A 22,374-nucleotide genomic window follows, 5' to 3' on the forward strand; every position below is an offset into this window, starting at 1 on the left:
TGTAATCCCAGCACTTTGGGAGGCCGAGGTGGGCGGACCACCTGAGGTTGGGAGTTTGAGACCAGCCTGGCCAACATGGTGAAACCCTGTCTCTACTAAAAATACAAAAAAAAAAAAAAAATTAGCCAGGCATGGTGGCACGTGCCTGTAATCCCAGCTACTTGGAAGGCTGAGGCAGGAGAATCCTTTGAACCCAGGGGGCGGAGATTGCGGTGAGCTGTGACTGTGACATTGCACTCCAGCCTGGGCAACAAGAACAAAACTCCATCTCAAAAGAAAAAAAAAAAAGAAAATTGAAAATTGCAGTGTCACAGTGAGTAAGCAGGCTAGTGGTAACAGGAACAAGGAGAGGCACAATAAAAGGTGTGGTAATTGGAGTGGGTTTATAATTCTCACCTGAGGAGAAACACGGCATTTCGGCTGGTGTTGCTGCTCCAGGGAAAGTTCTTCTACTCCACCGACTCTCTCTTTTCCTGGTAACATGGCCAGCAAGAAAGTAATTACAGTGTTTGGAGCAACAGGTAAAAAGTCTTTAATTTTTAGGCCCTGATGACTTTGCTCACTCTCTTGTGTTCCTGTTTGTAATTTCAGAGCCTGCAAGAGTGGGCTGAACAAAGAGCCGTTTGGAAGAAAATTTTTAAAGTATCCTATTGCTTTAGTTCTTGATGTGGTAAAGGGGTGGCATGATTTGATTTGTAACTTGATCTCAGCAGGACAAGGACACTGACGTTGTCTCCCTTTCCCAATCATGGGGCTAACTTGTTGGTGTAAGTTTCGTTTCAACATAAGCTGTACTCTGAAGTCTTCTCTCCACTCACTTCCTAATAAGCAAAAGGTACAAGTGTGAGAGGCCTGTGGGTTTGTAGTGAATATCCAGCGCCTGACCAATCTTCCAGGGGGTCTGCAAGGATGGAGTGTGTGGGGAGTTTACCTTCCTGGCTCCCTTACAGTTTGTTCCTCAACAGTCAGGGCCATCTTTGCACAATGTAAATCAAATCAGGTTATTCTCCTTCAATCTATTCTCATTTCAGCCTCCCAAGGATCCATGTGAAACTGTCAGATCATGTCAGGTCTCTGCTCAAAACCCTCTAAAAACTCCCAGCCCCATGGCACTCCCAGTAAAGTGCAAAGTCCTGCTAATGCCCTGCAACAGGGCCTTGGAAATGCCTTGTCAGACCTCTCTTCCTGCCACTCTTCCCTCACTTTGCTTCATTACCCTGGCTTTCTTGCTGTTCCTCCAAAACACCCCCACAATACAAGGCTCTGGCCTTTGTATTGGCTGCTTCTTCAACCTAGAATGATCTCCGTCTGTTACTATCTTATCTTGAATTGTAGTTCCCGTAATCCCCACATGTCATAGGAGTCACCAGGTGGAGATAAATGAATATTGGGGGTGGTTCCCCCATCCTGTTCTTATGATAGTGAAACAGGAGAGTTCCCTGGTCCCCTGCCACAGGATGTGCGATGGGGGTGTGGCTCTCTGTTCTGCCACTGCAAGCTCAAACCCTTTAAGGGAGGGGGAGCATGCATACAGGCAGGTGCATGAACTGGGGCAAGTGCTTTTGGGCTCCCGCCCTATGGCAGCATCTAAGGGTGGGTGTCTATAACTTTCAAAGCCCAAGTGTGCATGTATTACAGTGCACTCTTTTAGCCTTGCCATCCACAGGTGGTTTAAGTGTTAACCAGCTCAGTGAATCCTCTGCCTTTTTGCAAAGGAGGGGGCTAGTGTGACAGTTTTCTGTATCCCAATCTCTCATCCAGCATCCCAGAAGAATCGGTCACACATGGACTTGAAGGATGAATGCAGGGGTTTTATTGAGTGGTGAAAGTGGCTCTCAGTGGGATGGATGGGGAGCTAGATAGGGGATGGAGTAGGAATATGATCTTCCCCTGGAGTTTGGCCAATTCTCCGAACATCCCCAGCCAAACTCCTCCTGACATTCCTTCTCTTCTCTCCTCTGCTGCACTATTCTGTTGTCTGTCTCCTTGTCTCCTAGTCTGCTTCTGGAGCCTGGGGTTTGGGGCTTATATGGGTACAGGATGGGGGCATGGCAGGCCAAAAGGCAACTTTTGGGGTGCAAAAACAGGAATGCTTATTTCTCACTTAGGGCAGCAGGTATCCAGGTTTGAGGGTGGGGCCTTTGCCAGGAACTGCCCTCTTCTAACCAGTATTTCCCTGTCTCCTGTTCGTATCAATAGTGAGTTAGTTCTCACGAGATCTGGTGGTTTTACAAGGGTCTTCCCCATTCACTGGGCACTCGTTCTTTCTGCTGCCACCCTGTGAAGTGGTGTTTCCTGCCATGATTGTAAGTTTCCTGAGACCTCCCTAGCCATGTGAAACTGTGAGTCAATTAAACCTCTTTTCTTTATAAATTACCCAGTGTTGGGTATTTCTTCACAGCAGCGTGAGAAAGGGCTAATACAGTTACCCACTGCTTTCTTCCTCATGTCATTCAGGTCTCTGGTTAGATGTTACCTTTTCCATGAGGACTTTCCAGACCTCTATATTTGAAATTGCAACTCTGCTTCCACCCTGCCCATATCTGGCTCCCTTCCTTTCTTGATTTCTTCTATTTCTGCCTGTCTTTCCACACTAGAATATAAGCTCTATGAGAACAGGAATTTGTCTGGAGGAAGTCAAGGGCTAAAACAGGAAGCAGAGCGAAATAAATTATCAAAAATCAAAAGTCAAGTATGATATTAAAAGGAGAAGAAGAGGCGATGGGGTCAGGGATGACTCTATTAAGCGTTAGGGTGATGGTAAAGATGTTGGCTTTTCCTGAAAGAGAAAAGTGATCAAAGGGTTTGGTTTTTTCAGTGTGTTTGTGTTTAGCTACAGGGTCTCACTGTGTTGTCTGGGTTGGAGTATAGTGACTCTCACAGGAGCCATCGTAGTACACAGCCTCAAACTCCTGGGCTCAAGTGATCTTCCCGCCTCAGCCTCCCAAGTAGCTGGGATGGCAGGATTGCAACAGCATGCAGGCATTAAAGGATTTTGAGCAGAGGAATGACATGACTTTGGTGTTAAAAGGATCATTTTAGCTTATGCTTTGTGAAGGGACTATAGAGGGTAAGAACTGAAGCAGGGAGACCTGTTAGGAGGCGGTTGCCATAAAATAGGCAAGATGATAGTAGCTTAGACCAGGGTGGTAGCAATGAGGTTGTGGAGAGTGGTTAGATTCTGTGGAGGTTTTAAAAGCAGAGTTGGCAGGATTTGGTTTTGGAGCAGACATCAGGGTTATGAAGGGAAGAGTTGAAAATGACTCTGAAGTTTTATGGCTTGAGTAACTGGAAGAATGAAGTTGAGATTCACTGAAATATGGGAGACAGTGGGGAGGAGGAGAAGGTCAGGAGCTCCTTAAACTTGAATTGGTCTCATTAAACTTGAATTCCCAACTAGGCATCCAGAGACTGGGGAGGCAGTTGGATAAGATTTTTGGGAGTGGCCAGTCACTCTATTAATTCTGTCTCCTAAATCTCTCTCAGATTTTTTCCATTCTCCCTCTTAGAAGCTTTTTCCACACTCATTTGCCTTCTCTCCATGTTCTGCCTTTAAACAGAATCATCTTTCAAATCTGATTAATTTTTCAAACCTTGTAGCCAACTACTACCACCTTGTATCACATTCCCGTTCTCCTTCATTACTGCCCAAGATGTAAGCCCCTCTAGTTTTTAGTCTCAACCCTATATTTCTCCATGCATCCTTTCCCTGACCCCACATCTCAGACTCCCTTGCCTCCAAAACCTTCTCATGGTACCCTTCTGTTCCAACATCAACATCTTGCTAAATGCCCCCTCAGCCTCTTTGAATAAATGGTCAATTGACCTTTCTCTCTCAATCCTTCCTGCTCATCATCACCACATCCAGTTAATCACCAAAAATCCTGTTGATATCATCTTGTCAAGGAAAATAGTGAAAGACTTTGAAATGGGAAAAAAAGACTGGGTGTCCTTGCCCAAGGCACCATTATCAGTTTTGTGAGCCTTTCCTTGTTTTTAAGATATTTATAACTCTATAAATTGTAGCAAATAGATAATAACGCAACAGATTCTTAACCATAGAAATGCAAATGAAGGCCAGATGCAGTGGCTCCCGCCTGTAATCCTAGCACTTTGGGAGGCCGAGGTGGGCTGATCATGAGGTCAGTAGTTCTAGACCAGCCTGGCCAATGTGGTAAAACCCCGTCTCTACTGAAAATACAAAAATTAGCAAGGCATGGTGGCGCATGCCTGTAGTCCCAGCTACTTGGGAGGCTAAGGCAGGATAATTGCTTGAACCCAGGAGGTGGGAGTTACAGTGAGCCGAGACTGTGCCATTGCACTCCAGCCTGGGCAACAGAGCAAGACTCTGTCTCAAAAAAAAAAAAAAGAAATGCAAATGAATTGTGTCTGGTGGACCACAATCGATCATTGCCTAGAGGATATTGACTGGTTTTGTCCCTAATTGTACATTCGTTTTAGCATTTTGGCATTCTTGATTGCCTACATATATGTGTGTTCTTTGAATTTTTCGTATAACATTGTACTAGTTCCCTCATTAATTAATGAGTTAAATAGAATTTTGACACTTTCATTTTATGTGTGTATAAATTATTATTTACTCTTTAAAAATGTATCCTTTAATATTCTGAGTATCTCTTAAATTTGCCTTATTCCCTCCACCTGAATAACCCCTTCTAGCACAGGTCATCATCAACCTTTACCTAGATTATTTTAAAGCCCACTAATTGTACCCTTGTCTGTGGTCTCTCTATCCTATTCCACACTCTCTATTAACCAGAGCGCTTTCCCAGCATGTAATTCTGAACATACTGCTTAACTTCGTAAAATCTTCTGTTCCCAGAACAAAGTGCAGCCCTGTAGACCTATTTTACTTCTCTAGCCTCATGTGTGACATTGACCTGCAGTTCTCAGTCAGACTGATTTCAGTTCTCTGAATTCACTGCCTTCTCTCTCGCCTCTGGAATAAAGCACTTGCAATCCGCTTTGCATGCAACACACTCCACATGCCTCTCCTAATTCTTGCCTGTTCTTTAGGGCTCACTTCTGTTACCACTTCCTTCAGGAAACCTCCCTCTAGTCTGGGTTAGATGCTCCATTTAAGTCCTCCTCTGGAGCCTGTATTCTCTCAATCCCTTTCCCCCTCCCCTAATAGCACATATTACATGATATTATAATTGCTCTTTAATGATCTCCCCTGCTAGTCTGTAAGCTCTGTGCAGGCAGGTGCCACGTTCAGGTTTGAATCCTGAAATCCTTACCTAAGCAGCTATAGGATCTGGGGTAAATCCTTGAACTCCTTAGGCCATAATCCAACCTATTAATAATGTCTTTCATAAATTTTATCGTATATCCAACATGTTCAAACCTGCTATTGTTTACCACTACATCCCCAGGGCATAGCACAGCATGTAAGAGTCATTCACAAACATGGTCCCAGGACAATAATAGAAACTTTCCTATAAAAATCCTTTTCAAGGACCATGACCCACCCCACCTACTCCAGCACCCCCCAACCCCCTGCCAAAAGCACAAATTATACTCAAATAGAAGGTACTTCAGTTTGTTTAGGTTTTTATTTTATAAAGTCAGAGTAAAATATTCAACTCACCTGCTTTTTAATTGTGAATGATTCCATATAATGGCCATCCTAGGAGGGATGAAAAAAGGTTTTGTTTTATTTTCTCTAATTTATGAAGAAAAAAAGGTTTATTTGATTAATGATTCTAGTGGCTGGGAAGTTCAAGATTGTGCATCTGCATCTGATGAGGGCCTCAGGCTGCTTCCACCCATGATAGAAGGTAAAGGGGAGCTGGCATGTGCAGAGATCACATGGAGAGAGAGAGGAAGCAAGAGGAGAAGGGTGGAGGTGCCAGGCTCATTTTAACAACCAGCTCTCAGGAACTAATAGATGAGAACTCACCCCTGAGGGAGGGCATTAATCTGTTCATGAGGGATCTGCTCCCATGACCCAAACACCTCCAATTAGGCTCCAATATTGGGAATCACATTTCAACATGAGGTTTGCAGGGGACAAATATCCAAACCAGCACCCAGTGTTCTGCAATTTCACAGTGATGTGCATAAAGTGGGAATTCATTTGTCAATGTATTGGGCACTTAGTGACCTCTCAATTTGGAAGCTCAGTTAATATCCTTGGACTCAGAGAAATTACTATTTTCTTAGATAATTTCAATACCTCCATCTGTTTTCTCATTCTGTAATTCCCCTGGCTTGATCTTCTAATTATTTTCCTCCTTCTTGCTTGCTCTCTTTCTCTTGTCTCTTCTTCTCCTCTTTTTGGGCTGATATAGCATCTGGAATGCAAAACCTTTTCTAATCTCAGAGGATATTAATTCAGAGTCTTGCTCTGTCACCCAGGCTGGAGCACAATGGCGAGATCTTGGCTTACTGCAACCTCTGCCTCCCGGGTTCAAATGCTTCTCCTGCCTCAGCCTCCCAAGTAGCTGGGATTGTAGGCACTCGCCATCACACCTGGCTAATTTTTGTATTTTTAGTAGAGATGGGGTTTTACTATGTTGGCAAGACTGGTCTCAAACTCTGACATCAAGTGATCAGCCAGTCTCGACCTCCCAAAGTGCTGGGATTACAGGATTAAGCCATTGTGCCCGGCTCCAGAGGATATTAATTCTTTTTAATTTTTTTTATTCAGTTCTCTGGACTGTTTCTGTTTCCATCAGTTTGTTTATTTTGGGTTTGCCTTTCATGTTGGAGGCTTTCCTCAAACGTGTGATGAACTTTGACTGTTCATATTTACTAGTAGACAATTTACTATGAAATTTACTATGAAACCCTGTGTGCAAAGACAGAGCTCACTGAATAACCCCTGACCCTCCTATAGGGTTATCAGTGGTGTATTAACTGGGGTCCCACAAGAAACAGGTGCCACACTCCTTCAGAGAAGCTGAGAACAATTTAAAAACAGTGGACAAGGAAGACAGCAATAAGGAAAAAGTAAGCAACAAGAGGAAGGAGAAAAGGGCAAGAGAGATGACCAGAACTTGGGGACAGTAGCGATGTGAAAGGGGTCATCTCTCTTGCCCTTGGGTCTCTGGCTGATGTCTCTCATTGCCTAGACCCAACCTGAGGGCACGAGAGGGACTCCATGAGGATCAACTGTTGAGTGCACTAAGTAGAACAGAGAAAGTAAATATGGAGGTGGAAGCACAAAAAAGTATCCAGGACAGGTATCCAGCCAATGTGATGGAGGAACCCAAATGTTAGTAACCCAACATAGCACCTGGCCTATATCACAGGATATTCCATAAGTATTTGCAGGGTGAATAAATCAGGCAAGTAATGATCATATCATAATCGGTCTCGAATGTGGTAAAAAATGTTTACAAGTTTTTAAATTTCTAAAAAAATATTAACCAGAGCCAGGTACAGTGGCTCATGCCTGTAATCCCAGCACTTTGGGAGGCCGAGGTGGGTGGATCACCTGAGGTCAGGAGTTCGAGACCAGCCTGACCAACATGGTGAAACCTCGCTTCTACTAAAAATACAAAATTAGCTGGGCGCATGCCTGTAATCCCAGCTACTCGGCAGACTGAGGCAGGAGAATCGCTTAAACCCAGGAGGCAGAGGTTACAGTGAGCTGAGATTGCACCATTGTACTCCAGCCTAGGCAACATGAACAAAACTCCGTCTAAAAAAAAAAATATATATATATATATATAAAAAATATGTGTGTGTGTGTATATATATATATATATAGAGAGAGAGAGAGAGAGAGAGAGAGCGCGAGAGAGAGAGAGCACAGGAACTTCTTTTGATGAATTGTCTGAATAACCCCAACATAAGATCTACAACCAGGTAAAAGTAGAATAATTGCCCTTGTTGAATCTGGAGAACCTATGGGCATCCCTAATTTTGACACTCTGCTCACTTGCCCTTCTTGTTGTCTCAAGCCTCTCCCACTTCTCTCTTCCTATGTCCTTTGCAAAAATGCCTCCTAAGAGGCCACAAAGAACTTAGTTTGAAAGCCGTGGGGATATGTGAAGTGCCATGTAGCACCCCCTGAAGTAGGTACTACAGCAGCTCTACTCTGAATCATGGGATTTCTGGCCTTCTTTCAGTGAACATTCTTCTTGATCCTTCCTGTGTTTCTTCTTCCCTTGACCCTGCAGGAGCTCAAGGTGGCTCTGTGGCCAGGGCAATTTTGGAGAGCAAAAAATTTGCAGTGAGAGCAGTGACCAGGGATGTAACTCGACCAAATGCCCTGGAGCTCCAGCGCCTTGGAGCTGAGGTGGTAAAAGGTGACCTGAATGATAAAGCATCCGTGGACAGTGCCTTAAAAGGTGCCTATGGGGCCTTCTTGGTGACCAACTTCTGGGACGCTCTCAACAAAGATAAGGAAGTGTTTCAGGTAGAAACCAAATTGTTTCTTTTTTCCTTTGAGTCCTTTCCTCTTACCCTCCCTAGCAGCTTCTTTCCTTCCTAGAAGGGGACAGGCCTTCAATCTGGGCAAATATATATCTTACATCCCCTTTGGCATTTATAAAAAACATGTACTTTAAGTACTTGTTAAAGGTATCTTTGTAAAATTAATGTTATGTAGCATCTGTCTAGGTCTCAAGACCTTGAATATTCCAGAGTGACCGTTTAATGAAGCTAGTCATTGGATTATCTACTTCTCACCATTTGTTTGTACATGGCATGGGGGGTGGTAGCAAGGGTACCCCCGAATTTGAAGCTAGTCTGAGAGTGAAATGGAAAGAATAAAGATGTAATTTACACTTCATTTACACTTCAGATAGATAATTTGGGGATGGGAACATAGAAAAAGAAATAAACGAGCAAACAAACCCACAGTGAATTAAATTCAGGGAAAATGAAAGTTTGTAGAAAAAGTAAACGTAGGCTGGGCGCAGTGGCTCACGCCTGTAATCCCAGTACTTTTGGAGGCCAAGGCGGATGGATCACCTGAGGTTGGGAGTTTGAGACCAGCCTGAACAACATGGTGAAACCCTGTCTCTACTAAAAATACAAAATTAGCCAGGCGTGGTGGTGCATGCCTGTAATCCCAGCTAATTGGGAGGCTGAGGCAGGAGAATCGGTTGAACCTGGGAGTTGGAGGTTGCAGTGAGCCAAGATTGGACTATTTCTCTCCAGTGTGGGCAACAAGAGTGAAACTCCGTCTCAAAAAAAAAAAAAAGAAAAAAGAAAAAAAAAGAAAAAGAAAAAGAAGAAATGAATGTAACCATAGAATATCACATAACTCAGCTTTAGCTGTGTGTAAGCACTAAATATTGATCTAGCCAAAAACAATGATTGGGAGAATGAAAAAAGGGAATTGTGTATATGTGTGGTGGTGGTGGTGGTGGTGGACAACGTGAGTGAGTAAGAGAGGAGACAGAGCGAGTGAGTGAGGGAGAATAATTAAATCCTCATCTTTCATAGTAGGAATTTAGTAGATATTTCAAATTGAAAAAATCGAGAATTAGTGGTATAAACATTTACAAAAATAAACAGCTAAATGAAATTGAAGTGTTACTTCTGGAGAACAGTAATCAGCATGGGGCACAGGGAACTTATTTTATTTTATTTGTTTTATTTTATTTTTTTAGAGACAGGGTCTCACTATGTTACCCATGCCGGTCCTGAACTCCTGGGCTCAAGTAATCCTCTCATCTCAGCCTCTTGGGATTTTCTTTTTCACTGTAAGATCCGCTCCCTCCCAACCCATGACAGTACTATTTGAAATTTTAAACTATGTATGTGTATACATTTGAGAAAAAATGAAGATTACATTTAAAAAAATATAATGGATGGTATTAGCCACTTGAAGAAATGGTACAATTCAAAAAATCGAGAGCAGGATCAAACTGTTCCAGGAATGTCTCTTGAATTAATGATACCATTCACAGCCTGTGTTTTAGTGATAAACTCTGGAAGGGCTTATTTTAGGAGACTTGAATTCTACTTCTGATATTCACTTACTAGAAACGTAGGGGTACAAGTCACCTCTCTGCTTCACTGGTTAGCCTCTGCTAACCCAGATTAATTATGTCTTCTCTGCCTGCTGCATGCGGTTTTGTCAGGAAAAGTAAGAAAGAAAACGCAAAAAGGAAGGAAAAAAAGAAGAGAGAGATGAAAGTGCTTTGGAAAATTTGGACCTAAAAACACACAAAAAAGAGAATATATATACTTATGTGTTTGTGTGTGTGTATATACGCCTCCATTATGCCCTCAATATCCAAATGGTGTGTAGATATAGTCCATTACTAGACACAATTATAGAAAATAAATAAATGCGATTGCGGTTGATCACAAAGACACTGAGCCCAGAGAAAAAGGCCATCTCTTCCTGGCCAGTTGCCACCAGGTTGCTTCTTAGCTTCAGACAGGTATCTGGGGTACCTTTCTCCTCTGCCCCCTCCCTAATTTCTTATTCTACTACTCCCCCACCTCCGGTGTTCTGCTGACAGCCCCCATGGGAGCAGGCTGAGGAGTTGGGGGTTTTGGAGTGGAGCCTCTGCTCAGCAATGCTGGTGTGGTGGCCTCTCATAAGGTAAGTTGAATATATTTTGAGGCTGGTAGAGCTTCCTCTCCATAGGGATGAGGGTAATAAGAAAAGGAGCGGGTGGGCCTGGCGCCGTGGCTCAGGCCTGTAATCTCAACAGTTTTGGAGTCCGAGGTAGGCAGATGACTTGAGATCAGGAGTTTGAGACCAGCCTGGCCGTATGGTGAAACCCCATCTCTATTAAAAAATACAAAAAACTAGCTGGGCGTGGTGGTGCCCACTTGTAATCCCAGCTACTCGGGAGGCTGAGCCAGGAGAATCACTTGAATCCAGGGGGCGGAAGTTGCAGTGAGTGGAAATCATGAGACTCTGTCTAAAAAAAAAAAGCAGGGGGCAGGGAGGGAGAGGGGAGTGGAGGAGATTCTGCTCTGAATATCTGTCCGAATGCAAATACAAATACAGCGGCCTATATGAGGATTTACTTTTGACCCTCAGGGGAAGCTGGTGGCAGACACTGCCAAGCATCTGGGTCTGAAGCACGTGGTTTACAGCGGCCTGGAGAACGTCAAGCGGCTGACGGATGGCAAGCTGCAGGTGCCGCACTTTGACAGCAAGGGCGAGGTGGAGGAGTACTTTTGGTCCACTGGCATCCCCATGACCAGTGTCCGCGTGGCGGCCTACTTTGAAAACTTTCTCACGGCATGGCGGCCCGTGAAAGCCTCTGACGGAGATTACTACACCTTGGGTAAAACGAAATGAAAGCTCACCGGGCACCTGGTTGCCCTCCTCTCCACTCACCTGCCTCCCTCTTTCCCTTCTTGCCCCTCTGCAGTGGACACCTACCATTTGAGTACCTTCTATGTGTTTAGCTCTGTGTGAAGTGCTGAGAAGGATGCCAAATTGTCCTAGGCTTCTCTAGGGCACTACACTAAATTGCTCTTCTAGGGCAGAGAACTAGATCTGGGATCAGAAGCACAAAGGGTTACATTTCCAATCTTAACATACTGAACCTCCTTAATGTAAGTACTGGAGTTAGCTATGTGACCTCCAACCTCAGTTTCCTCAGGTTATTTTTATTTTTATTTTTTGAAATGGAGTCTTGCTCTGTCACCCAGTCTGAGTGCAGCAGCATGATCTTGGCTCACTGCAACCTCCACAGCCTGGGTTCAAGCGATTCTTGTGCCTCAGCCTCCTGAGTGGCTGGGATTACACGCACCTGCCACCACACCTGGCTAATTTTTGCATTTTTAAATAGATACAGGGTTTCACCATGTTGACCAGGCTAGTCTCAAACTCCGGAACTCAAGGGATCCGGCCAACTCAGCCTCCCAAAATAATGGGATTACAGGTGTGAGCCACCATGGCTGGCAGTTTCCTCAGGTTTAATGGGAAAATTGGACAAGATGACTTTTTTTTTTTTTTTTTTGAGTCTGGGTCTCTGCTGCCCAGGCTGGAATTCTGTGGGTCTTTCGCCCATACTGGGTTTCATTGCTCACTGTGCAGCCTCGAACTTTTGGGCTCAAGCATCTTCCTACCTCAGCCTCCTGAGTAGCTAGGACTACAGGGGTATACCATCACATCTGGCCAATTCTTATTTTATTTTATTTTTGTAGAAATGGGGTCTCTCTTTGTTGCCCAGGCTGGTCTTGACCTCCTGGGCTTGAGTGATCCTCCCGCCTCTGCCTCCCAAAGTGCTGTGATTACAGGTGTGTGCTACCATGCCCAGCCTCAGGATGACTTCTAAGAGCCCTTCTAGCTCATCCATCTGACCTTCTGTGGCAACAATGGAGGAAAAGTGTTCTTCTGATCTGGGTCCCATGGTCAGAATTAGAGCTTAGAGGGACTGTGACCTGCCTGGGAGACAGGTTCCCAGGCCCTACCTGCACAGAGTCCAATTCCATAGGTCTGGGTTGACACCTGGGAGTTTTAACAAGGACTCCAGGTAATTCCAATGCTGCTGGTCCACTGGCTGGCATTCCCCCTCCCTTTGGGGACACTTTCTGTGGCCATGGTCAGAGTTGGCCTTTGTGCAGTAGATGGAATGTGGAAATACCAATGACAACAATTCAGGCTTTCTTCCTTGATTCAGAATTAACACTCATCAGAAGCTGGGAGGGGTGGCCTGTGGTCCCAGCTACTCAGGAGGCTTAGGTGACAGGATTGTTTGAAATAGAATGAGGGACGGGAGGGTAGTAGAAGGTGAGGTCAGAACTAACAGAGGGTCTGGTTGTGTAAGCTTTGTAAACAACTAGCTTTTCCTCTGAGAGACATAGAGAGCTATCAGAAGGTTCTGAGCAGACAGGGCCAGGTGCAGTGGCTCACGCCTGTAATCTTAGCACTTTGGGAGGCCGTGGCAGGCAGATCACTTGAAGCCAGGAGTTTGAGACTGGCCTGGCTAAGATGAGGAAACCCCGTCTCTACTAAAAGTACAAAATTTAGCTGGGTATGGTGGTAGGTGCTTGTAATCCCAGCTACTGGGGAGGCTGAGGCAGGAGAATTACTTGAACCTGGGAGGCAGAGGTTGCAGTGAGCTGGGATTGCACTACTGCACTCCAGCCTGGGTGACACAGCGAGACTCCATCTCAGAAAAAAAAAGAAGGTTCTGAGCAGATGTAACGTTCACCTGAGCTGAGTTTTTTACAGGGTCACTCTGATTTTTATGTTGAAGAGACTATGAAAGGGCAAGAGTTTGGCTGGGCGCAGTGGCTTACACCTGTAATCCCAGCTCTTCGGGGGACTGAGGCTGGTGGATCATGAGGTCAGGAGTTTGAGACCAGCCTCGTCAAGAAAGTGAAACCCCGTCTCTGCTAAAAATACAAAAATTCGCTGAGCATGCGTGCCTGTAATCCCAGCTACTCGGGAGGCTGAGGCAGGAGAATTGCTTGAACCCAGGAGGCGGAGGTTGCAGTGAGCTGAGATCATGCCACTGCACACTCTAGCCTGGGTGACGGAGCAAGACTCTGTCTCAAAAAAAATTTTTTTTTTCATATTTTTAGTAGAGACGGGGTTTCACCGTATTAGCAAGGATGCTCTCGATCTCCTGATCTCGTGATCTGCCCGCCTCGGTCTCCCAAAGTGCTGGGATTAAAGGCATAAGCCACTTCACCTTGGCTGTTATAGCATTTCTGACAGGCTGCCTGGACAACATGGTGAAACACTGTCTGTACTGAAAATACACAAATCAGCCTGGTATGGTAGTGGGTGCCTGTAATTCCAGCACTTTGGGAGGCCAAGGCGGGCGGATCATGAGGTCAGGAGATCGAGACCATCCTGGCTAACACGATGAAACCTTGTCTCTACTAAAAATACAAAAAATTAGCTGGGTTTGGTGGCAGGCGCCTGTAGTCCCAGCTACTCAGGAGTCTGAGGCAGGAGAATGGGGTGAACCCGGGAGGCAGAGCTTGCAGTGAGCAGAGATCGCGCCACTACACTCCAGCCTGGGCGAAAGTGCAAGACTCCGTCTCAAACAAAAACAAAAACAGAAACAAAAAAACAAAAAAAAAGAAAGGGCAAGAGTGGAAACAAGGAGACAAATTTTGCAACAACTCAAGTCACGAATGATGGTGGCTTGGACCAGGGTGGTAACATTGAAGATGATGAGAAGTGGCCAGATTTTGTACATATCGTACATATGATTTCCAAAGAAAAAAAACAGGATATGGGATGTGAGAGAAGTGTCAAGGCTGACTGCAAGATTTGTGACCTGAGAAATCAGAATGATAGAGTTGCCATTAGCTGAGGTGGGAGGCTGTAGGGAAGTTGTTGGGGAGTGTAGTTCAGTTTGGGGTCTGTTGAGTTTAAGATATCTATGGAACAGTCAAGTAAGGATTTGAGTATGTAGTGGGACACATGAGTCTGGAATTCGGCAGAAGTTTTGGCTGGAGATATGTTTAATCATATTTTACATACAGCAGATATTTAGTAAATGGTTGCTCTTGTTAATCAATATCCAGACACTGTAGTATTCTCTCTTTTTTTTTTTTTGAGATGAAGTCTTGCTCTGTTACCCAGGCTGGAGTGCAGTGGCACGATCTCGGCTCACAGCAACCTCTGCCTTCTGGGTTCAAGTAATTCTCCTGCCTCAGCCTCCGGAGTAGCTGGGATTACAAGCACGCATCATCACATCTGGCTAATTTTTGTATTTTTAGTAGAGACAGGGTTTTGCCATGTTGGCCAGGCTGGTCTCGAACTCCTGACCTTAGGTGACGTGCTCGCCTCGGCCTCCCAAAGTGCTGGGATTATGGGTGTGAGACACTGCACTCGACCTGTAATTTCTCAAACAAAACCTTGTAACTGTGTATAGATTGTGGCCACTGGGTTTTACATTGCCTTTCCACACCTTTTGTTTAAGTGATTGATTAGTTTGGGTTGGTGGGACCTACCAAGGATGTGATATAATTAACTATTTATCTTTTTCTATTTTTTTTTTTAAATTAGCTGTACCAATGGGAGATGTACCAATGGATGGTATCTCTGTTGCTGATATTGGAGCAGTGGTCTCTAACATTTTTAATTCTCCAGAGGAATTTTTAGGCAAGGCCGTGGGGCTCAGTGCAGAAGCACTAACAGTACAGCAATATGCTGATGTTTTGTCCAAGGTTTTGGGGAAGAAAGTCCGAGATGCAAAGGTGAGTTCTTAGGGGACATCCATGTGATCACAAGAGACTACCTTGGTTAACATTCCACTGACTTACAAATTTTGGTAGACTGTGGATTTAGGCAGGATTGAACTTAAACTTTCAGAAGAAATTGAGAAGGACTGTGGTTGCATAAATCTAACTTCGTTGATTGCAGCAGTAGAATCTCTCCCATACGGCTTTATTTCTTTGGCTTAGGGTTAATTGACTTGTAACAGTAAAATTACTTTTGAGTGGAAAGAACTTGGAATGTGAAGATTGAGATACAGCCTTTTCACACACACAATCCCAACTCCTCTCATAAGCCCTTGTTGCTGACCACTTCGGTCGGCCAGAACTAGCTGATGTGGAACAAGGCACTTAGCTTCATTGAGCCTCAGCTTCCTCAGTCGCAAAGTGGGGAATGATAGTATCTACTTCGGGTGTTCCTGTGAAAATTACAGAGAATATATTTAAAGGGCTTATCATAGTGTTTGGCACATAGCAGTGATGTATCGAGTCTCTGTGATGAACCCAGTGCTACTTTAAGGAATTTGCAGCAAGGTTGGAGTGAAAATGTTGATGCCCATCAAGTCACCATGATCATTATAAGACATAACTCTATAGGTGCTTAATTGTGTTGTTCAGACTATCAGTGCTATAGGTGACCAGAAAACAGTGGAAGAAGGTTTCATGGAAGACGTGGGCTTGAGTTGGTCCTTGAGGGAACACGACTGTGTATAGATAGAGGGGGCACCAAGAAGGCTGGCCTGGCTGATTCTAGAATAAACACAACAAAAAAGAGGCAGTATGGGAAGGAGGCAGATTCTGGCTCTGCTCCTATCCTTGGTAATTTACTTAACCCCTCTCCATCTCAGTTTCTTCATATGTTCCAAAAAAAGTTGTTATACCTCCTTCATGGGATCATTGTGAGGATGAAATGAGATCTGTACAGCAGGTGCTTGGCACTGGGTCTGGCACTTAGTAAGCCCTCAACAACTGATCATGCTATAAATCATGCAGGAATGGCCTCCTTGTGTGGGTGGCTGCCTTCTTGGGCTTGGGGGTAAGTTATTTTCTCCAAGGAATTGTGCCTGGCCAGAACAGACTTTTTACAGAAGAGTAAGAATTAGTGATATTGAGCATTACCAGCCATTTCCCCAAGCAGGTATTGATAAGAGGAAAGGAAAAGAAAACAGGCTGTTTTCAGGGTACAATGATAGAGTTGAGTAGTTCCAATAGAGACCTCATGGCCCACAAAGCCTACAATATTTATGTCTAGGCCTTTGAAGAAAAGTTTGTTTCCCAGCACTTTGGGAGGCCAAGGAGGGTGGATCACAAGGTCAGGAATTTGAGACTAGCCTGGCCAACATGGTGAAACCCCGTCTCTACTAAAAATACAAAAATTAGCTGGACATGGTGGTGGGCACCTGTAATCCCAGCTACTGGGGAGGCTGAGGCAGGAAAATTGTTTGAACCCAGGAGGTGGAGGTTGCAGTGAGCCAAGATTGCGCCATCGCACTCCAGCCTGGGCGACAAGGCGAGACTCCGTATCAAAAACAAAACAAAAATAAAAAATAAAAAAAGGTTTGTTGACATATGTTCTAGAACATTTCCTAGAATTAGGAATAGAAGTTTGGATCAGCAGCTCTTGTGCTTCTAGAGGGGGTATCTAGATTCCCAATTCAGCCTCGGGTACTGAAGTTGTGAGGAGGCAAAGGATTTTTTTTTTTTTTTTTTTCTGGAAAACCAGTGTAGGAGTCAATCCAGCCACAAAACCACATCTGGTTATCTCATTGAAGCCACACACACATTTCTTGGAGAGATTAAGTTACTCCTATACCCAAGAAGGCAGCCACCCACTCAAAGATGGGCTCACAAGAGGATCTGCAAGGTTCCTTGTACCTGGGTGCACACTTACTTCTCAGTGACCCTTCTCCCAGGCCATTTGCATTTGGGTCATATATTCGTTGTGTCTCGTGGGTTTGAACTCTGTAAGGAAGGAGAGAGAGAGTGTGAGTGTAGGGGATGAGTGTGTGGATTGATTCTCAGAGGATGCAGTAGACATTGTTCTGAATTGCTCAGAACCTTCCAAGCATCTATTAGTCACATACTTGGTCCCTGACTCTTCTTGGTATACAAATTGCTTTATAATGCAGCTGAAGCTCCTCTGGCACCACAAGCTGTAGGGGATCAGAGGCTGGAACTTCTATAGAATGGTCTGACAATTCCGGGGAAGGGTACATCTCGCCACAAGGTGGCGCTCCAACCCTCACGGTCTGACTTCCTCCCAACTCCTCAAGGGGGTGTGAAATGTCTGATTGAAACTGTCTAACCCCCAAAGGAAGATGGTTTTCTCAGAAAGTGAGACACAACAGAACAGGCCTCTTTCCTTCAAAAATCTGCAGTAAAAGAATTCCTTATTTTACTGAAGCATAGTTGATATCAAAGTTATGGACAAAAGAGCGACTCAAGGAGACAGACATGGAAGAATCTTCCATGCTTCTCACACAGACTTCTATTTCCAAACTCACTTCAAATTGTCAGTGTTTTTCTGATTTCAAAAATAGCAAATACTTATTGAAGAAAACTCAGACAATTATGAAAAAGAAAATACAAATCACACATAGTTCAATCTCTTAGAGATAGCTACTGTTAAGATTTGACAGATTTTCTTGTCTTTTTCCAGTATACGTATGTATATATAGGTATTATATATACATACGTATATTATATTTATTATACGTATTATATATACATACATATATTATATTTATTATGTGTATTATATATACATACGTATATTATAGCGTATACTTACATATTGTATTAAATATATACATATGTATATGTATATATAAGTATGTGTATATATGTATATATTTAATACAATTATTGTATGTATATTTTATACATACAGTACACATAATGTATACACAATAATGTATTAAATACAATAATTGTATTTAAATTGTATTTAAATAAATACTGGCATCTATTAGTCATATACTTGGTCCCTGACTCTTCTTGGTATACGAATTGTTTTATAATGCAGCTGAAGCTTCTCTGGTACCACAAGCTGTAGGGGATCAGAGGCTGGAACTTCTATAGAATGGTCTGACAATTCCGGGGAAGGGTACATCTGGCCACAAGATGGCCATATTATTGTATTCAATATATACATATATACACATACTTATATATACATATACATATGTATATATTTAATACAATTAAAATAACACTAAATGTACCATTTTGTTTCTGGCCTTTTCAGTTAATGATAATTTTTCTATTTTGTTAAACTTCTCCAAAAACATTAAACTGCATTATGCTCTGATAGTAGATGTGGCACAATTAATTCTACCATTTCTCTATTGTTAGCCATGTAGGTTGTTCTTAATTTTCTCATTATTATGAATGCATGTGACAATCATCACTTTACCTAAGTTGTGTCTGTCACTTTTTTAAAGGCCAAGTAAAATTGCAAAGTCAGAGTTTATCTCTGAGGGCAAAAGACAGATTATACTGGATCCAATAGAAATGATTTTAGCTAATTCAGTAGGGGGGATTATGGATCTAGTTAGTATTAGAAAGGATTCAAGGAGTGGATTTTATGGAAGGTGACAGAAGGCAGCTCAGTTGGTGTGGGATGGGCTCCATTTCTGCTTGGGCCTGGCCTTGGCAAAGGCTGGGGCAATTGGAGGTAAAATACAGACCTCTAACCAAGAAAGGGAGCAAGTATGGATGGGCCATCAGCCAGGTGAGAAGGAGAGCCTGGTGCCAGAGATGGGGGATCTTGACACCACATGGAGGTCCAGGTGGGTGGACGGTTTCAGAGGGCTGGTAGGGCAATATGAAGAGGAAGTGTAGGCAAAAGCACTGCGAGGTGCTATTCACATGAAGGCTGATACAGATCTATAGTACCTTATTGAAAAGGCTTGGGGCCAGAAACAATTCAGCTTTAGGAATCTTTCAGCTTTTAGATAGGTTATTGTCTACATGTATTATATAACATCACCAGCAGGGGCTGGAACAGGAACCTGTAATCAAACACATCTGTATCTCTGCAGGCAAATATTCGAATGTTTCCACTAAATGGTATAATTAAAGACCGTAAATAGCTTCACATAGTTAGATCAGGTTTGCCACTAAATTAGTTCAAAAAGGTCAGTTTGCTGCCAAATGGCTTATGAGGAAAAAAAAAAAAAAAAAGCTTTAGAGTCTCTTGGATTTTGGAATTAGGCTAAAGAATTGTGGACCTGGCTAGGTGCTGTGGCTCACACCTGTAATCCCAGCACTTTGGGAGGCAGAGGCAGGTGGATCACCTGAGGTCAGGAGTTTGAGACCAGGCTGGCCAACATGGCAAAACCCCCATCTCTACTAAAAATACATAAAATTAGTCAGGTGCGGTGGTGGGTGCCTATAATCCCAGCTACTCAGGAGGCTGAGGCAGGAGAATTACTTGAACTCGGAGGGCAGAGGTTGCAGTGAGCCAAGATTGCGCCACTGCACTCCAGCCTGGGCGACAGAGCGAGACTCCGTCTCAACAACAACAACAACAACAACAACAACAACAAAAAAAAGAATTATGGAACTCTATCATCATTAAGGTGAATAATGTCATTTCAAACTATTTTAAGTATGGGCTATAACATTTTCTGTCTTTTTATTTGTTCTTAAAAAGATTACCCCAGAAGTTTTCGAGAAGCTGGGATTCCCTGCGGCGAAGGAAATAGCTGATATGTGTCGTTTCTATCAAATGAAGCCGGACCGAGATGTCAAGCTCACCCACAGACTAAATCCCAAAGTCAAAAGCTTCAGCCAGTTTATCTCAGAGAACCAGGGAGCCTTCAAGGGCATGTAGAAAATCAGCTGTTCAGATAGGCCTCTGAACCACACAGCCTCTTTCCTCTCTGATCTTTTTCCTCTTTACAGCACAACATTTATGTTGACAGAACATGCTGGAATGCAATTGTTTGCAACACTGAAGGATTTCCTGCAGTCCCCTCTTCAGTAGTAAGCACTGTGTTGGTGATAGGACACAGTAATCTGATTCACATTTAACTTGCTAGTTAGTGATAAGGGTGGTACACCTGTTTGGTAAAATGAGCAGCCTCGGAACTTGGAGCTTCTCCCCTAACACTAATGGGAGGGCAGATTTTACTGGGATTTCTCCTGGGTGAGTGATTTCAAGCCCTAGCGCTGAAATTCCCCTAGGCAGCTCCAGTTTTCTCAACTGCATTACAAAATTCCCAGTGAACTTTTAAGTAGTTTTAATTTTAAAAAATGAACATCTTTGTAGAGAATTTTCTGGGGAACATGGTGTTCAATGAACAAGCACAAGCTCTGGAAATGCTAAAATTCAGTTTTGCTTCACGATTGGAAGTTTATTTTCTGATTCATTCATGAAGTCATCTATTGAGCCACCATTCAGTTATTTGTCTATTAATTCCTTGATCCTTCATTTATCCATTCTGCAAACTTTTCTTGAGCACTAGCACGGGTGGCACATTTGTGGACTTCACTTCATTCCTATGTGTTTTCTTCTCAGAGTGATCCACTCTCAGAAAGGCTCCTTTCCAGTTTGTGGTTGGGTTGGAGTCAGGTCAGGGCCAGAGGGCCCATCTCCCCATTTAGCTCTAGGCAAAATCCAGGGGATCTGCAGTGGGGAGTGGGGACAGGAAGCTGGAGGGAAGGCCTGTGAAGGGTAGGGATGTGGAAAGAGGAGGTGACAGAAGGACCCCATAGGACCTTCCTATATCTCTGGCTTAGCATTTTTTACATCATATTGTAATCGTCTTATTTGCTAGTTTTCTTTCTTTCTGTGAGTGACTTACGCTCATCTTATCCCAGTGCCTGGTACATAATAAGTGATCAATAAATGTTGATTGACTAAATGAGTAAATAATCAATTCTATTATTACAAGAAAAGAGTGGCCAGGCACAGTGGCTGATACGTATAATCCCAGGACTTTGGAGAGGCTGAGGTGGATGGATTGCCTGAGTCCAGGAGTTTAAGACTAGCCTGGGCAACATGGTGAGACCCTGTCTCTGGAAAAAAAAAAAATTAGCCAGGCCATGGTGTTGTGCTCCTTTGGTCCCAGCTACTCGGAGGCTGAGGTTGCAGGATCACCTGAGCCTGGAGGTTGAGGCTGCAGTGAGCCGTGATCATGCCACTGCACTCCAGCCTGGGTGACAGAGTAAGAACCTGTCTCTAAATAAGTAAGTAAATAAACAGGTGCATTGCTTGTGTGTATTGGGGGTGTGGTTCTTACTCCGCCAAAAGAACTAGCAACTGCTACTTTTTAAGGGCAAGAGATTGGCCTCTTCTGGGAATGGAGGATCCCCCACTATCCAACGTGTGATGATGGAAGCCCCTGAGCAAGGACAGAGATGGTGGAGCCTGTGTGAGAGCCCTTGGCCTGGAATCTCACTCAGGAGAGGGAGACTTGGTGGTGGCAAAAGACAGCCTTTTCTGTTTTAGAGCTCCAAGCGATACGTGTTGAATAAATGATGTTGAAATTGTTGCAGACAAATTTTGATTCTTGGGGGGCAATCACAATTGAAGTGCATTTGAGGACCAACCCCTCTCCTTTTCAAAATACCAAGCCCCCAGCAATCAATTCAGTGCAACTTAAGTGCTCAGCCCTGGGAAATGGGCCTGGATAAATTTCTAAAAAGGGAAAAGAAAAAGAAAAACAAAACCCTAAACTAAAAATAGGTGACTTATTACTCATCTGGGTGGGCCAGATGGGAAGAATGACTGCTGTTCCCTAAATAAACCTCAGGGTCCCCCATGTGGAGTGTGACTACAGGCCTAAGGGTCCCCTGGACTTTTTGTGTGTTTGCTGGGATGGCAGGTTGCTTCTTGTGGACCAGGATAGCTGGGCATGGTGACTCACACCTGCAATCCCAGGACTTTGGGAGGCCAAGGTGGGAGGATTGTTTGAGGCCAGAAATTTGAGACCAGACTGGGCAACATAGCCAGACCCTATTTCTAAAAAAAAAAAAAACCAAACTCAGCCAGGCATAGTAGTGTATGCCTGTAGCCCCAGCTACTTGGGAAGATGAGGCAGGGGAATCGCTTGAGCCCAGAAGTTTGAGGCTTCAGTGACCTGTGATCATGCCACTGCATTCCAGACAGAGTGAGACCTTCCTTCTCTCTTTTTTTTTTTTTTTTTTGAGACAGGGTCTAACACTGTCACCCAGGCTGGAGTGCAGTGGTGCAGTCACAGCTCACTATAGCCTAAAACTTCTGAGCTCAAGCGA

General features: G+C 43.9%; 1 protein-coding gene across 2 annotated transcripts; it reads left to right on the forward strand.

Moving 5' to 3' along the window:
• Positions 1–417: 417 nt before the first annotated feature.
• Positions 418–21,005, forward strand: LOC105541046 (putative nmrA-like family domain-containing protein ENSP00000305954). Of its 2 annotated transcripts, XR_001006290.1 has the most exons (6): positions 418–521; positions 8,151–8,389; positions 10,982–11,231; positions 14,924–15,114; positions 15,767–15,923; positions 19,790–21,005. XR_001006290.1 is itself a non-coding variant. In XM_011981889.1 (5 exons), exons 1-5 carry the CDS (start codon positions 482–484, stop codon positions 19,967–19,969), a joined length of 900 nt encoding a protein of 299 aa, XP_011837279.1. In that variant the 5' UTR covers positions 418–481; the 3' UTR covers positions 19,970–21,005. The 2 variants fall into 2 exon arrangements, 1 of the variants encoding a protein (XP_011837279.1); XM_011981889.1 differs by lacking the exon at positions 15,767–15,923.
• The last annotated feature ends 1,369 nt before the right edge of the window (positions 21,006–22,374 follow it).

This window comes from Mandrillus leucophaeus, unplaced genomic scaffold (genome assembly GCF_000951045.1).
Source record: "Mandrillus leucophaeus isolate KB7577 unplaced genomic scaffold, Mleu.le_1.0 Scaffold231, whole genome shotgun sequence".
In the NCBI taxonomy this organism is placed as follows: Eukaryota; Metazoa; Chordata; class Mammalia; order Primates; family Cercopithecidae; genus Mandrillus; species Mandrillus leucophaeus.

What these genes read in the sequence shown, in the direction of transcription:
- LOC105541046 (XM_011981889.1), top strand. Translation starts at nt 482, where the DNA reads ATGGCCAGCAAGAAAGTAATTACAGTGTTTGGAGCAACAG. An exon ending in AAGATAAGGAAGTGTTTCAG is followed by an intron (nt 8,390 to 10,981) that starts GTAGAAACCAAA and finishes TTTGACCCTCAG; the next exon opens with GGGAAGCTGGTGGCAGACAC. An exon ending in CGGAGATTACTACACCTTGG is followed by an intron (nt 11,232 to 14,923) that starts GTAAAACGAAAT and finishes TTTTTAAATTAG; the next exon opens with CTGTACCAATGGGAGATGTA.